The 17,667-nt window shown below is 28.6% G+C and overlaps 2 protein-coding genes across 2 annotated transcripts; one reads left to right on the top strand and one right to left on the bottom strand.

Annotated features, from left to right (window-relative positions):
- The first annotated feature begins 1,470 nt into the window (after positions 1-1,470).
- Positions 1,471-6,798, top strand: LOC137831165 (putative disease resistance RPP13-like protein 1). The gene is made up of 2 exons (XM_068638737.1): positions 1,471-6,272; positions 6,655-6,798. The coding sequence occupies exon 1, from the start codon at positions 2,166-2,168 to the stop codon at positions 3,582-3,584; it is 1,419 nt and encodes a 472-aa protein (XP_068494838.1). The 5' UTR covers positions 1,471-2,165; the 3' UTR covers positions 3,585-6,272; positions 6,655-6,798.
- Positions 6,799-7,917: 1,119 nt separating this feature from the next.
- On the bottom strand, positions 7,918-15,712 carry LOC137824962 (cytochrome P450 72A15-like). The gene is made up of 5 exons (XM_068630635.1): positions 15,430-15,712; positions 14,275-14,492; positions 11,829-12,073; positions 9,913-10,300; positions 7,918-8,401 (listed from the first exon to the last, which is right to left on the bottom strand). Exons 1-5 carry the CDS (start codon positions 15,710-15,712, stop codon positions 7,976-7,978), a joined length of 1,560 nt encoding a protein of 519 aa, XP_068486736.1. The 3' UTR covers positions 7,918-7,975.
- Positions 15,713-17,667: the final 1,955 nt, after the last annotated feature.

Raw genomic sequence — 17,667 nt, 5'->3', positions numbered from 1 at the left:
TAAGAGAGCTTGGCTCTCTTAAATATATTTTCACTCTTTTTATTTCTCTCATGTATGACATTGCAAGATAATAAGAACTGTTTCATCACTAATATACCCATCTTTCTAGGATTTAAGAATGAAAGATAAACAGAGTTTCAATAATTGAATCACCCAAACCACTTCAGTCCCAAATAAAATCTTTTTTATTTTTCTTTGTCCTTCCTTTCATAGACAATACCTTGTTCGGGAAGTAGTGAAAAAGAATGGTTTGTTGTTGTAGCAGATGGAGTTGGTGATTTGGCTTGTATTAGGAGCGGCCATGTTGGGCAAACGGAGGCTGATGTAAGATCATGATGGTGTGCAATGTTCTACAGAGAGTTGGTTGGTTATGGTGGGAAGTATATGCCTGGCAGCAAATTGAAGGGATAAAGGGTGATACATATTGAAGTGCTACTGCTACTATTTGTCTAGTGGTTGCTGCTGATATAATTACCTTTCTTGGCAGTTGTTAATTCGGAGAGTAAGTGAAAGCTTTATATTACTGTAGTAGTGACCATGTCACGTACGAAGAGGGAATAAATAAGAGGGTATGGTATCTGTCCAGTAATAGAGGTGGGGTTGGCTAGTTGGTGTGTAGGATGTTCTAAGAAGGAGCTAGCTTTCCCCTGTAACCCCTCTAGTGTTAAGTGAATTATTTGTAACTCTAGTTTATATTGTTGCTCGCTTAACCTTAGAGTGGTTCTGTAAAAGGGTTGGGACACCCTTTAAGTGTCTCTAATTATTCTATTAATTTATTGCTGATAAAAAAAACAATATCTGCTCAGTGGCAAGTTAAATAGGTCAAGTTTTAAAAGTAAATAAATTAATAAATTTTTTATTTCCTCTTAGAATAGCTAGTTATTCCACATATGGAATTATCAATCACTAAATATTGCCTAATAGAACGAGGAACAAATGTCACTTAATCTCAAAACTAGTCTCAAACTTCGAATTTCATCAGACTTGAGAATCATATGGAAGAAATCAAATATATTTGTTGTTATGTGTAGCATGGATACGGATATGATACGACACGGATACGAACACGAAGATATGTATAATTTATAAAATGTAGGACACGGGGACACGGATCTATATATTATATAATTTTGAATTATATAAATTGAAAATAAATATTTATGTCCAAAAGTATGTTTCAGATCATTTTGGGAGCAGAAAGATATTTTTCATGATTGGTTCAAAAGAATTTATTCCTTATTTTATAATTATAATAAAAAATTATACAATAAATTTGAGTTTTAAAAAAATTATTGTATTTATACCTTTTAAAATTGTGTTAGAACCGTGCTAGAATTTTCAAAAATCCAACAAATATTTTTTGAATTGAACACTTCACCGATAAATGTTTTACAAGTGTCGTACGAGTGTCGACACTGATACGTTTATCCGACACGAATACGTCATTTAAGAAAAGTGTTGGGACAAGTTCTGGACTACTTTCTTGGGAGAAAGCTGGATGAGAAGCTGCTGAAAAATTTGAAGAGGAAGTTGGTGTCCATCAATGCTGTAGTTGATGATGCAGAACAAAAGCAGTTCAGAAATGCATATGCTAAAGCGTGGCTTGATGAGGTCAGAGACGTGTTGCTGGACACAGAGGATCTGCTTGATGAAATAGACTATGAATTCTCCAAAACTGAGTCACAACTTCAATACCAAAGCAGTTCTAACAAGGTACGCATTCTTGAATCCAAGCTGAAAGAACTCCTAGATGACCTTGAATCTCTTTTAAACCAAAAGGATGATCTAGGTATAAAAAATGGTTGTGGTGTGGGATCAGAATTGGGTAATAAAGTGTTAGAGAAAAGAAATGAATCTTCATCGTTGGTGGTTGAAGAGGTTATTTATGGCAGAGATGAAGACAAAGAAATCATCCTTGATTGGTTGACATCTGACAGTAACAATCATAGCCAACTCTCAATACTTTCTATTGTGGGTATGGGCGGAATGGGTAAGACTACACTTGCTCAACATGTATACAACGACTCAATGATAGACGCTATATTTGCTATCAAAGCTTGGGTTTGTGTTTCTGAAGAATTCGATGTTTTCATGTTAACCAGAGCAATTCTTGAGTCAATTCGTAAGGAAACTGATAATAGCAGAAACCTAGAAATGTTTCAGGGATGATTGAAAGAAAAATTGAATGGAATGGAATGAAGTTTTGTCTGGTCCTGGATGATGTTTGGAACGAACACCGAGATCAATGGAAATTATTACAAATTCCTCTTAAATATGGTGCTAAGGGAAGTAAGATTCTTATCACAACACGCATTAACAAAGTTGCTTCTACCATGGAGTCAAACAATATTCACCAACTAAAGCAATTACAAAAAGATTATAGTTGGCAAGTTTTTGCTAAACATGCATTTCAAGATGATAACTCTAAGTCGAATTCTATGTTGGAGGAGATTGGCATGAAGATAGTTGAAAAGTGCCAAGGACTGCCTCTGGCCCTTGAAACGATAGGAGGTCTCTTACAGTCAAAGTCATATGTTTCAGAGTGGAAAGGTGTACTGAGAAGCAACATATGGGACTTACCAATAGAAGATAGTAAAATCATCCCCGCTTTGTTATTGAGCTATTACCATCTTCCTTCTCATCTCAAGAGATGTTTCACTTATTGTGCGTTATTCTCCAAAGACCATGAGTTTGAAAAGGAGAGCTTAATTTTCTCATGGATGGCTGAAAATTTGCTACAATGCCCTCATCAGAGTAAGTCTCCAGAAGAAGTAGGTAAACAGTACTTCAATGATCTATTATCAAGGTCATTCTTTCAGCAGTCAATTTGGAACAACCAAAAACGTTTTGTGATGCACGACCTTCTGAATGATTTAACAAAATATGTTTCTGGTGAAATGTGCTACAGGTTGGGTGTTGATAGACCAGGAAGCGTACCAAAGACTACCCGCCACTTTTCAAAAGTAAAGAATCCTATTGAATGTGATGAGTATAGGAGCTTACGTGATGTTAAAAGGTTACGAACATTTCTTTTCATATCTAAGAATTGTGGGATGTCAATACAAGACTTGATCTCCAACTTTAAGCGCTTACGACTCTTATCTTTGACTGATTGTCATAACAAAAAAGAGGTGCCTGACACTATAGCCAATCTTGTACATCTCCGTTCATTAGACCTTTCATTCACAGAAATAGAAAGACTTCCCGACTCAATATCTTCACTCTATAAGTTGCAAGTGTTGAAGCTCAACTATTGTAACCTTCTGAAAGAGTTGCCCTCGACTTTGCATGAGCTCACTAAGTTGTGTCGCCTTGAACTTAAGGGAACTACTTTGAGAAAGGCTCCAGTGCTTTTAGGAAAGTTGAAGAAACTTCAAGTATGGATGAGTAGGTTTGAGGTTTGTAAAAGTAGTAGTGAGGTCAGCAGTATTCAACAACTAGGACAACTTGATCTTCACGGAAAGCTGTCAATTCAAAATCTTGAAAATATTGTGGATCCCTGTGATGCATTAGCTGTGGATTTGAAGAATAAAACACATGTTGTGGGGGCTATGTTTAGAATGGGATTCGCAACTGAACAATGAGGATTCTATAAAAGAAAGAGAAGTACTAGAGAATCTGCAACCTTCCAAACATTTGGAGAGGTTGTTAATCGCTTCCTATGGTGGCACACAATTTCCCCGTTGGTTATCTGATAATTCTCTATTGAATGTGGTGTCCTTAACTTTGATGAACTGTAAACATTGCATGCAGTTGCCTTCCCTTGGACTTTTGACATTTCTCAAGGACTTTTGACATGCTCCAAACTTATTACCTCACTAAAGAAGGGGGTTTGGGGAACCAACCCTTCCATAGAATTCTTGTCTATTCAAAAAGTGGATGTGGAGTGTTTTCCTGGGGAAGGTTTGCTCCCAATCTCCCTTACTACACTATACATACTACATTGTCCAAATCTTAAGAAACTGGACTATAGGGGTTTGTGTCACCTCTCCTCTCTTCAAGAACTGGCTATTTATAAATGTCTAATACTTCAATGCTCTCCAGAGGAGGGTCTGCTTGAATCCATTTCAAAACTTAGCATTACAGAGTGTCCGTTGCTAAAACAGCTGTGCAAGAATAAAGAAGACGAAGACGGGAGAAAGATTGCTCTCATATACCAACATTTTCATCAGGTGCTAATTCTCCACACTATCTTTCAAGCATTTCAAATACAATCTTATTTACTTCAAATATTTGCATCAACTTCTTGTCTTTTTAATGTTATTATCGATATTCTGTTTTGAAGTTGAAATAATTGTAAGCATTATTGAAGTGTATGTTTTTGTGGAATTAGATTGAAAGATGCGTGAATGAGGAGCTGGGGTGATTTAAGATTTTAAAAGTGGTTTGGACTTTTCAGATGATTCTATATTCATCTCTTTAAATATAATGTTATTTTCATTCTCAAATACCCATATCATTAACAATATTGCCACCTTTAGAGTTCTCGACTTTTGTGACACTAAACCTTGTTTTTTAGGACCTTTATGGTTAATTTGTTAAGAAATAAACAACATACATGAAATACAGTAAACAAAAAATATAAATAAAAAAATCAGTAAAAATAGATGAAAATGAAACAAAATATAAGACATGTTTTATTTACGAATAAAAAAAGACTTAGAAAAAGAAGAAATAAAAAATATAAATATTTCTAAAATCAAATTTTAAGTTAAACAATCGATTTTAAATAAAAACTATTAATCAATTAGGTAGAATCAATTACCAATCATTAATATTGACTTTAGAAACAATTCTTAAACTTAAATTACACCTACTTTTCGTGTAAAAATACATCTTTATTTTTCATTTCCACTACTCATTACTCATGGCCCACTCTTGAATATGTTATTACAGGCAAAACATGCCAGTTTTAAGGGTATAAAGTTGAAAAAAATGGATAAATACAATTTAGATGCTTTGTCTTTCCTAATCATCATTCAATAGAGGTCGAAAGAAAAAGAATTTTCTTATCAGAAAAACCTATTTTCAAATTTTGACACTAATAGTTCGTGTAATGTACCACCATCGACTTAATGAGAAATATATTCTAGCCATTCCTATTTCCAAATGATGTCTTCTCATCAATTTAGAACCAACTTCTTGAAAGTAATAATATAACAAAGTTCACACGGCGAACACTTAAACTCACACTAACAACAACAAATTAAGATTACAAGATATCAAGAACCCTTTCTTACATTCTATAAGAATTAGTTCACACTAAATTTGTAAAACTCTATTACATTTTTTTTATCGACAAAGAATAAAAATGAATTAAAATGAAACACTTTAGAGATATCATAACCCTTATACAAAAACCATCTTATTACTAGATATAACAGGGTAAACCATATTCAGATTACATCCGTATCCATACCAGAAAAAAAAAAAAAAAAAAAACATAGAACTCCCTATTACATGACATACATTAAACACCCTATTCAACATAAACACTTGCAATCTACCTAAAAACCAAAATACAGGAAGAATATATCACCCAAATTATTACACCTAAACTGAAATCAAATTAGATGAACACTTCTTCATTAACTCAAAATAGTCTCCAAGATTGCAAAAGAAAGATCTAAGAACTCGGTTTTCAAACTCAGAATTATAACTATCTGAAAATAGTTCTTTCTCTAAGTTTTTCACAAAATTTTATTCGGCTTCAAAATGTTTTCAAATAGAAAGTTATATAAACAACACGTATGTGGGTCTTTTCTCCTTGCTCTTTTACTCATTTTTACCAAATTAAAGACTTCCAACTTACACTCTAATAGAAATTAGTTAGTTGTCACATATATATTATTATGCAAAATACCCAAAAAGGTTAATACATTTTGTTTTCCTTTCATAACATGAAACTAAACTAAAGTTATACCATGTTATAACTTATAAGTCTTATTTTTAAGGGGGAAATGCTATATTTTCTGTTGGTATGTTTTTTCCTGTGTAAGGCAAATACTTAGCATTTGGTTTTTTGCTAAATGGCTTGTGATGTTCAAATCCCTTTTATCTTCTTGAGTTGACAGATGATGAGAAAAGAAAACAACTTGATTGGAAACTAAGATTAAGCATAATCAATGAAATAGTAAGAGGTCTTCTATACCTTCATGAGGACTCTCAACTTAGAGTAATTCATAGAGATCTCAAAGCTAGCAATTTGGATTGGCAAGGGCATTTGAAATTGGACAAAACCAAGCAAATACAAAGCGAGTAATGGGCACTTAGTGAGTTTTACTTATACCAAACATATCTTAACTATAGGACTAGGATTGCATAGTTCAGAGTTTAATGATTGAAAAAAATGAAATTCCTTGTTATATACTTGAAATAAGAGAAATTAACAAAGCTCTATTGTTTTGAATTAGTGGATACATGGCTCTGAGTATGCTATGCAAGGATTGTTTTCGGTGAAATCTGATGTTTTCAGCTTTGGAGTTCTAGTTCTAGAAACCATCTTTGGAAGAAAGAACAACAGATTCTATTTGTCAGAACATGGTTAAGCTCTTCTTTTATATGTGAGTTTTGGTCTGACTAACCAAATATCAACAATACTAGTTAACTGAATTATGACAGTATTATTCACAAATTAATGACAAATACTTGTAGGCTTGGAGAACATGGTGTGAAGGAAAATGTTTGGAATTGATGGATCCAATGCTGGAAAAATCCTTCAAAGCCAGTGAAGTTGAGAACTGCATACACATTGTCTTGTTGTGCGTTCAAGAAAATCAAAGGTTGTTAATAGAAGAGTTTTCCATATATCAACATGACACTTCCAAAACCCAAGAACCCAGCATTTTCAGTTGGAAGAAAGGTGTCACAGGAAGTACCAAAATAAAAAAATCCAAGAATTTTTTTAGTACTGATGTAACAATCTCTAGATGTAATATATAGTTACAAAAAGAATTTATCAGAAATATAAATATAAGTATCACACGGATCATTGTTATCAATAATTAAGATTTATTTATGTGGTTTAGTTATTTAGACATAAAACATTACTACAGATATGAATATTCTATAATCATTCAGCATCTTTTATTATATATATAAATTCTATGGGATAATTTTTATTTTTTCCTGTCATTTTTATAGTAAGCATAAAAAATAAGAAAATTTCACCTCATACAAGAGGGAACATGTTGTGTTCCTCACAAAATTCTCATGGACAATATCTGCTCAGTGTCAGATTAAATAGGTCAAGTTTTAAAAGTAAATAAATCAATAAAATTAATAAATTTTTTATTTCCTGTTACTATAGCAAGTTATTTTTGGAGTAGGAGATAATATTAACATTATTAAATATTATTAATATTATTATTTTTTTTTTAATATTATTTATGATTTTATAATTAATTATATTATAATAATATTTTTAATATTATGTATATAATTATTATGATAATAGTTGATAGGTAATAGAGATTCGTAGGTAATAAAGATCTGTGAGTAAAAATTTGTAGGTAATAAGATTCGTGGGTAAAAATTCATAGGTAAAAAGATTCGTGGATAATATTTGGTAGGAAATGCTGAATTTACCTACGAATTCAAATCTGTAGGTAATATCCGTAGATAATGTTGTCCGTAGGTAATATTCGTAGAGAATGCTGAATTTACCTACATATTAAAATCCGTGGATAAAAATTCATAGATAATACTGATTTTTTTTTTAGTGGTATATGGAAAAAGTTTTACCCTAAAATTGAAATTTAAAATATTTGAAGTTCAATACAAGTATGGAGAAACCATCTATATAGAGTTTTGTAATAAAACATACAATAAGGACAAATATATGAAGAACTATTTTATAGAATTTTACAATAAGATTTTGTTTTCTGCATGTAAACTTTTCCAAGATAAAATTCTAGCTTCAAGCCACACAACACAAGATAGAAAAGTATTAAAAACCTTTTCTTAGGCTAACAAACTACAACTTTTGTAATATAATATTCGTGCCGAATTGAGGTTGAGCAGTTATGACTGTAACTGGAGCATGAACATATGAGGAAGATAGCTCAAACTTGAAGTTTTGCAGAATCAGAGATAAAGCCATTTTGGCTTCAAGCAAAGCAAAGTTTTGGCCAATGCAAATTCGAGGACCCCATCCAAATGGGATAAATGAAACTTGACCATTTGTTGCTTTTAAGATTCCTTCAGAGAATCTTTCTGGTTTGAACTCTTTTGCATCACTGCCCCATAGTTCAAAATCATGATGTACCAACACAATTGGAATAGTAACCAGTGCTCCCTCTGGTAATGTCATATTTCCAACCCTAGTTTTCTTCCTCAGGACTCTTGTAATGGCAGTAACTGGTGGGTATAATCTTAGAACCTCGTACAAAATCATTGTGACCTATGACAATGCCACAAGAAACTATAATGAATTAACATTAATAACATTCTTTCGAAAGCAAGAGATTTATTTTTACAACAGATTAAAGCTTAGCACAATATTATAGTATCAATTTCTCAAAACTTTTTCTATGCATAATAAATGGAAAAAAAATTTGAATGAGGTGTGGTAGCAGGTAAACTTGATTAAGTTGAATTGAAATGAAAAAAAAAAACCATTAAGATGAAAATTAGGGCTTATATTGATAAAGTCACCATTTGCCATTAATGAAGATTAAGGTTTATATTAATGAAGTTATAATTGATAAAGAACAATGGTATACTAATAAGTATGAAGTTATCATTTGCTCAGTTTATAAGGAATATTAAATTAGAAATATATTTATGATTCCAGCACTGTGACTTCAAGATAATGATATTTTTTTTCTAGAAAAAATCAGGTATCTTTAGTTAATCATCATAAAAAAAAAGTGTAAAAAGTGTGACAATTATATTGTTGTTAAATTTGGTAGAACTTTTGTTATTATTTATAATACTTAAAACCATTTTTGACATTAAATTGTATTTTTTAAGGATTAATTTGACATTGAGGTAGTTTAGAGATCTTTTTGTACTTTTTAGATATCTTAAATCAATTTTAAGATTTCATAGTAATTTGTGTTCCAATAAAGAGATTTTGTAGGATTTCGTTTTAATAATATGTTTTTAACTAATTGAGAGAAAATTAGAAAAAAGTATTTTTTCATTCATGTGACTTATAATATATTTATCAATTTTTTTATAGGGACTAATTAAAAGATAATATATTATTGTGATTAAAATATTATTTAATGGATTAAATATGTTTTTCATCCCTATATTTTCATGTCAAATTGGTTTTCATTCCTAGTCCAAATTTTAGATCTCTTGGGTATTTGTAGTGAGAAACTATTGGAATGGGTCTTTGTCAGATTTTTTTTACGTGACAAACAAATTTTTAGCATGAAGTAGGATGTTAAAATATTTTATGTTAACTCATCACTGACGTGAATATTATAATATAGTGAACGCTAGAAATTTATTTGTCATGTGGAAAAAAATGGTAAGGACTCATTCTAATAGTTTTTTCACTACAAATATGTAGGAAGTATAAAGTTTGGACTAGGGACAAAAACCAATTTTGTGTTATAGTACAGGAATGAAAAACATATTTAACCCTTATTTTATTTATTATTTTCTTAGCTTATTTTTTTAAAAGTAACATGTTATTGGTGTAAAATATCCATTAATTTGATCAATAAATAATTCATCAAGAATTTTAATTGATCATTTTGACTAAAAATTCTCTCAAATATGCTTTCTATTTACAAGGTTCAAATTAAAAACATATATAGTTTTAGGCATTCATGAATGTTGTATTCAAGTTAAGCTTTACTATTTTAACATAAAGTTTATAGTTATCCTAAAATTATATTTTCAATCTAGTGATACTTTTTAATGATTTAAGCAAGCAAGATAAAAACTCATACTTACAACTTTTAGACGATTTAATCCTTCATAATCTGGTTCTTTTGTGCCAAAAATTTCAATGACCTCTTCTCTTGCTAGTGTTTGCCAATTGGGAAACCTACTCAATAACACCATTGTCCAATTTAGTAGCACCGATGTTGTTTCTTGTCCAGCAAAGTAAAATAACTTACACTCGTTAATTACATCATTGGTGTTCATTCCAACATCTTTCTTAACTCCTCCATCTTCAATCTCTTTTTGATTTGATTCCAATAGTAACCCTAATAGGTTATCATTTGGAGCTTCACATGTCTTCATGATACCCTCCTGCTTTTGGATAATCCCACTAAGTACATTTCCAATTTCGTAGTTAATCTTCTTCATCCTATTGTTCAATCTAGTTGGTAGAAACCTAACAATGGAAAAGGGAATGATGATCAATGTTATTCATGGTACATGATTTCTATAAATTGTAAGAAATTTGAATAAAACCTTGTGATTTTCATGCATTCCTCCCAACCATATTACTAAGTAACATAATAATTGATTAATTGAAAATATGAAAGTAGTCTCAAAGAATAAACATAGGTGTTTCATGAATGATGTATGTTGCACTTTAGACTACAAGATCAATTGTAACATGTACCTATCTTAGTTTGTGCTTTTACATTTTCCATAATACCTTTATTAAGTATTTAATGAATATTATAGCATGATATTATAAAAAGTGATAGGGTGATTGATGATATGAAATAAATTAATACTTTGGACAAGTTGTGTTTTATTTTCTTGGAAAGAAAGTGTATGTCAAATTAATACTAAATTTTCTCTACTTATTTATATAAGCATTATCTCACACAATAAAAATAAAATATATATATATATATAATTATTGGGTCTTGTCTATTTAATTTAAAAGATAACTATATATAAGTTACAATTAATGAGATAAATTTCTATATGTATTATTTAATTGTATATTTATATAATAATTTAAACTATTTACTTTTGTATCTTTGGAAGTTGTATTCACTGGATGATCAACTTGATAATTGCTTGATTTGATTTTTAAGTATCATTTATGAGTTATTAAATAATAATATATATCAACCCTAATAACTTAGGAAAACCTCATAAGATTGATTATATGAGCATGAGACTTAACTAGATCAAAAAATAAAAAGTTGGAACATCCTTTAAATACTTTAATTTATTTATTTTATTTTTTATTAAAAAAAATCTCATTAAAACATGTTTACTTTAGAGATTTTGTATTACTTTCTAGCAAAAATTAGACGATATTAAACTATTTAAAATCTATTAGATGATGAAATTGATATTTCACCCTTAATATATAAATTATAATTAAGTGAAAACAAAATTATAAAATAAATCTTGGACCCAGAAGAAAAGGGTGACTAAATTTGAAAACCCAAAATCATGTGAAAGGATTTTTAGCTCCAAAAAAACTCAATTAAGTTCAATGAAATAGGAATCATCATTTTCCCACTTCTGAGATCCTAGTTTAAAAGGTCCAAATGAGTTTTGAAACATTTAATTTTGAATATATAACCTTAATTATTATCTAAAAGGTTGAAATATGGAAGTAGGTGTTGGGTATGAAGTGAGTACTAATTAGGTTTGGCTGACTAGACACCATATTTAGTGAGTGTGCTTAATTATTGTGTCTCTTTTATAATCTCTATTTAAAGAGATCATTGTACTTGTAATTGGGTGCAACAGAACAAAATGAAAACCTAATAGTTGTCGTATGGATATAAGTTGCAGTTGGCAATCGAATCACGTTAAATCCTGTATTATTTATTTTCTGCAGTTGATTCGTAATTATGTGCGTTTTTTTTTTCATCAGTAGCATCATATGTGTATTTTGTTTGTTGAATGAAAAATTGAGAATATGAAAGTGTAGTTGAATAATGTACCTCCACCCTGGAATATAAACAGATTGAAAGACCTTGGCTGTAAGTTGTGCTTGTTCTTTGAGGAGTTGAAACACTATTTTTCCTTCTTCATAGCTACTTCCGAAAGCTGTACGAGAAATCACATCAGCTGTCAAGTTATTTAAGAATGGCCAAACATCTACCATGCATGATCCTCTTTCTCCTAGTAACATCTTCCATTCCTTCATCATCTCGTTACAACTGTGATACATGGCAGGCAACACAAGCTGCAACAGATTTTGAGACATTTAAAGATGAAGACAAGTATCCATTGGAATCCATTGATGCAAAAAAGAATAATCATTTCATTCTTGTACTCGGATTTGATTATTAGATTCTACCAATTGGAAGAAGAACATACTTCAATTTTGTTATCACTGATTTAGAATTTCTGATCATGTAATTTTTATATGGAATTATTAAAGAAAAATAATTAACTTTGTTTAGAAAGCGGACATTAATTTGAATATAATTTCAGAAATTGGTTTAGAAAGATTTATATTTTAGTCTTATATATCTTAGGATGAAATATGTTTTTTTTTTCTTTCATTTTTACACGAAATTAATTTTTGTACTTTGTCCAAACTTTAAACATCATAAAAATTTATAATAAAAAATTATTGAAATTAGTACTTACTAGTTTTTTTTTATGTGAGAAACAAATTTTTAAGTATGGAGTAATTTTCAAGTATAGAGTAAGATATTAAAATATTTCATACCGAACATTGTTCACATGAAGATGAAGATATATAATATTAATACCGTCAACACTAAAAATTTGTTTATTATATAACACAAAAAATACTGATAAGAATTTATTTAAATAGTTTTTTACTATAAATATTCAGAAATTTAAAGTTTAGATTAGAGGTAAAAACCAACTTTGTGTAATAATAATACACCAATAATATTTTTAGTAGACATGCCATATTCAACCACACTTAACATAAATGTAAATTTACTAGTATTTAATTCAAAGAACTGAATTTGAATTCGTTATAAAATTGAATGATAACTTTTATTTTGAGGACACTTTTAAGATCTTACGTATCTACTGATTAAGTCAATTTACTATGAAACAAATAGTATGTAGTTGTTAAAAATTGAATTTTTAAATTTAACTCAATTTTACAAATATTAATTCACTAAAATGAGATTTAGTTCTTACTAAAATATTTTAATTTGATTATATATCTAATTAATATAAGATCTTTCATCACTTAAAAAATATAATTTTTAAGATATTCACCTATTTTAAGAAATAATTTAAAAAATTTCTCTAAAAAACATATGAACAAGTAGAATGACCTAAATAACAGTAATTCCAATAGGAGTAGGTCACGCCAACAACGACAAATTTTATTTACACCCCTCTTTTTAACTAATAAACTCTCCTCTTTGACTCTCGCGCTCTTTAAGCCTTTTTAATTTGAGAAACCATAACTATATTCATCCGAAATTTCAATAATTAAAAATATAACTAACACTTATTAAAATGTTATAATCAACACTAATTCATTGATCTCCAACGAAAAAGTCTTTGTTTCATATAGAATTTTAAATTTTTTTCATGAACGTTTTCAAAAGGAAAATAAAAAATGAAATAAATATTTTCTTAAATTAGAATTAATTTAGTATGGTTTTCTAAATAATATATAAATTAATTTTAATTTATGAAAAGTTTATTTAAAGAAAATTTATTTGAAAATTTACATGAATCTAGATTTTTTTATTTTCAATAATAATCCTACTCTTATTCTCATTCTCATTCAATCAAATTACTCAACTATTTATATGTTAAGTATAAAGAACTCTTACTTATAATATGTTATTCTAAGATAAACACTACAAGAAAATCATCAAATAAAAATCAATTTTTAGAAACCAAAATAATTAGTTGCAATAATAATTAAATTAGAGACCATTTTAAAAATTAAAAGAAAAATAGTTTCTAAATTAGTTTATATTATTGTTAAATAGTTTCTAAATTGGTATCTAATTAACAACCAATGTTTTAACTACCAATTATTTAGATTCTAAATTTGGTAGCAAAAACTTTGGTTGTTAATTAGATAATAATTTAAAGACCATTTAACAATAATAGAAACTAATTTAGAAACCAAAAAATTATTTAGTCCCTAAAATGGTCTCTAATTTAGTAAGTATAACAACTAATTATTATTTTTTTCTAAAATTAATTTTTATTTCATAATTTTCTTTGTAGTGAGAGTATATACTATTAAATGTAGTTGATCCTATTGATTTAGGGTTTATCAATTTTCATTAGAATAGAATCATACCAGAAAAATTCAAACTGCATAGAATACGTCACTCCATGAAGATTAATAACATAGACTTCAGAGATCATGTGAAAAATAAGAAATTTTTAGTAAGAAAACTCCAGAATGATGAAAAAGAGAAGAAAAACCTTGAGTTTGATGATATTAAATGCAGGGTTGATGATCTTTCTGTGCTTTGACCATTTCTCTCCCTCAAGATCTACAAGTCCTGTTATGAGAAACTTGGCAAGTGGATTAAGGATTGGCTTTGGAAAGTCATTCATCATGTTCAGAACCTCTTTTATTGCTTCAGGATCCATAATATTCACTGTAATCTTAGGGCCATACCAAAAAAACGAATTCTTACCTGCAAAAATTATTAACTTATTTTCTCATTAAGCATGTCAATAAATAATAATAATAATATATTTTCTCATTATTTTATCGTAATAATAATGATGACAATGATTCACCAATGGTATACGATAACAACAGAATAAACTGGAATATTTGATTACAAGAACTGCAAGTGGGTCTCTTTATTTGCTAATACAATTATATATCACTGGTTGGTTATTCAAGTATTTAATATGGATTCTTCACACACTCTACCCAATTGAATATTGAAATTTTTTAATGTAAAGTTTGTAAGACTAAACATATGTTAAAAATTTGATAATTGTGCAAGATAAATGCCCCGATACTTGGATTTAAATTTTATCTTATCTTAACTTTTCAAAATTAGTTTATGTTTTCGAACGAGCGTTGGGGCTTAGAGAACTATTGCCTTGTTCTTCCCTTTGGTTGGTCGTTATCACTCTCAGCTTCCTGTTTCACATTCTTCCTCTCGGTCATTTGGTAGCACAAGCTGAGATGGTACTTGCAGAAGGCACTTCGACGATCAAGTCATTCAGGGTGTCGGCACTCGGTTGTCAAAGTACTGTAGATAATGACATACCTGATTCTTGAAATTTGTGTTATTTATATTACCTTAATTGACCTTCGTTAGTGGGTCGGATTAGGAGATTGGTTCCAGTTTAGGGTTACGCTAAACAACTATTAATTATAGATTAACCATGCTGACTTGGTCAACCCATGACTCGTCGTCATGGGTCGGTCGGCGTGTTATCACCTGACCTTCTTATCATGGTCCAGTGATCAGATGGTTCGGGATTCTGACCGACTCACCTAGTCGTCCGGTCATATTTATAAATTAAAAAATTACTTTTTTTTTATTTAGTTTTCTAATTTTATGAAAAACACTGAAAAATTTATAACCCTCTTAAAAGGTATAGAAGGCATACCAGAGACTTTGACCAAATGATTTTGAAATGGAGCAAGGCGAGGAGCAACATCATCGTTGATGAGTATGGGTTTAGATTTTGCTTGATGCAGCATCATGCTCATTGCTTTTATGTCTCCAAAGAAAAGTGTGTAAGGGTTTCCCTTTAGGCCTTGTCTTCTCAGGAATCTCTCTGCTCTTTTCGGTTCCAGCCACACCCAATTCAGTGCTTTTGTTAAGAACATGATAACAAATGCAATCAAAAATCCAACACACATCATCATCATTGCTGCATCAACTTCCATTTCCAATGTAAAGTGTCTGTAATTGGAAGTTCAATATATATTTACAAACTGAAGCAGAGAAGGTAACAAATGGCGCATATTACGCACATATGTATGGACAAGAACAACCTCAAAATACTTAACAAAACGACACACTAATATGCCTAAACACCAAAGACATGCATCGTTGAAATTTAGGAACAACCACCTCTGTTTTCTGTAAACTTTGTTTCTTTCCTTTATAAATAGTTTAGAGAAATGTTTGACGGATAGTTCTTGGTGTAGATAAGACACGCGATGAAAATTATATATTTTATAAAAAAAAACAAATTATATTCATATAATTTTTACTCAATTGGAGTAAGATGGAATCTCATGTAACATGATTATATATCACTATGAAAAAAAGTTATTTAATAATAATTAATTTAGAGATAAAAAAATAATTAGTCACTGTACCACTAAGTTAGATTATATTTTATAAACTAAAAAATATTTTTTATCTAAAATAATTTGTATTATTAATAAAAATCTATAAAATAGTTTTTAAATTGGTATCCAACCTTAATTATTAAATTTTTAGTTATTAACTATTTTAGATTCTAAATTAGATTTTAATTTTAAATTAAAAACTAATTTAGAATCTAAATAAGATAGGAACTTAATTTTGATACCTAATATTGAATGCTATTTAGAAAATATTTTAGAATCTAAATTTTTATTAATTAGTTACTAATATTTTTTAGTTTATAAAATAGTATAATCACTAAATAATTATTTTTAGTCTGTAAAAGTAATTATTATTAAATGATTTTGGTGTAGTACCAGCCAAATCTAGAAAAAAAAAGTTATGAAGTTCTTTTTATTATTAATAAAAATTAATTTAAATATTAATAATTTTTTAATTTATCTAATTTAGTCAATAGTAACTAATTATTTTTTTCTTTAAAATTGGTTTTTATTTAATAATTTTTGTGTAATATAAATTTTATGGAATAAAATTAAAAAGAAAGAATCATCGTAATTTTATGAAGAAAAATTTTAAATATATGTGATGTTATGTACTCATATACATAATTTTAGTATATATTTTTGTCTATTAACAAAATTTACTTTTACACTTTATTTTTATTCTATTATTGTAAGACTAAATTTATCAATGTATACCACTACAAAAATCATGAAATAGAAATCAATTTTAGAGATCACAAATAATTAGTTACTATAGTGACTAAATTAGAAAACATTCTAGAGATTAAAAAAAATGGTTTTTAAATTAGTTTTTATTATTGTTAAATAGTTTTTAAATTGGTTTCTAATTAGCTAGTTACCAAGGTTTTAACTATCAATTATTTAGATTCTAAATTTAGTAGCAAAAACCTGGTAAATAATTAGATACCAATTTAGAAACCATTTAACAATAGAAACTAATTTAGAAATCAAAAGTTTTTTTAGTTTTTAAAATTGTTTATAATTTAGTCACTATAGCAACTAATTATTTTTTGTCTCTAAAATTGATTTCTATTTCATAATTTTCTTATAGTTTACGTAAGAGTTTTTATGGTAATATTATGATAATCTATAAACTCATTTGTTTCCATTCATTCTTCTTTCCTTTTCTTACACTTATTTTTTTTAACTTGCATATAATTTTACAAAAAAAAAAGATAAACAAATATTTTTATTTCCCTCTCAATTTAGTAAAAATTTAATTCTTACTTGAAAAAATTCCTACATAATAAAAAATTAAGATTAATAAATAATAGTGGAAAATAATTATTCATTTTAATTTTAATTAAATTTTAAGTCCCTTTTAAATTTTGAAAGGAATAATAAAAAATATACGTGACTTGTAAAAATTGATTGATTATTTTATTGAATAAATATGAGTCTTATATAGCATTAATAAAAATATATTTTTATCTTCTAATTTATAATAATGATAACAATATTTTATTCTTTCTAGTATAATAAAA

Source organism: Phaseolus vulgaris, chromosome 11 (genome assembly GCF_000499845.2).
Source record: "Phaseolus vulgaris cultivar G19833 chromosome 11, P. vulgaris v2.0, whole genome shotgun sequence".
NCBI lineage: Eukaryota > Viridiplantae > Streptophyta > Magnoliopsida > Fabales > Fabaceae > Phaseolus > Phaseolus vulgaris.
This window is presented reverse-complemented; position numbering and strand designations above follow the sequence as displayed.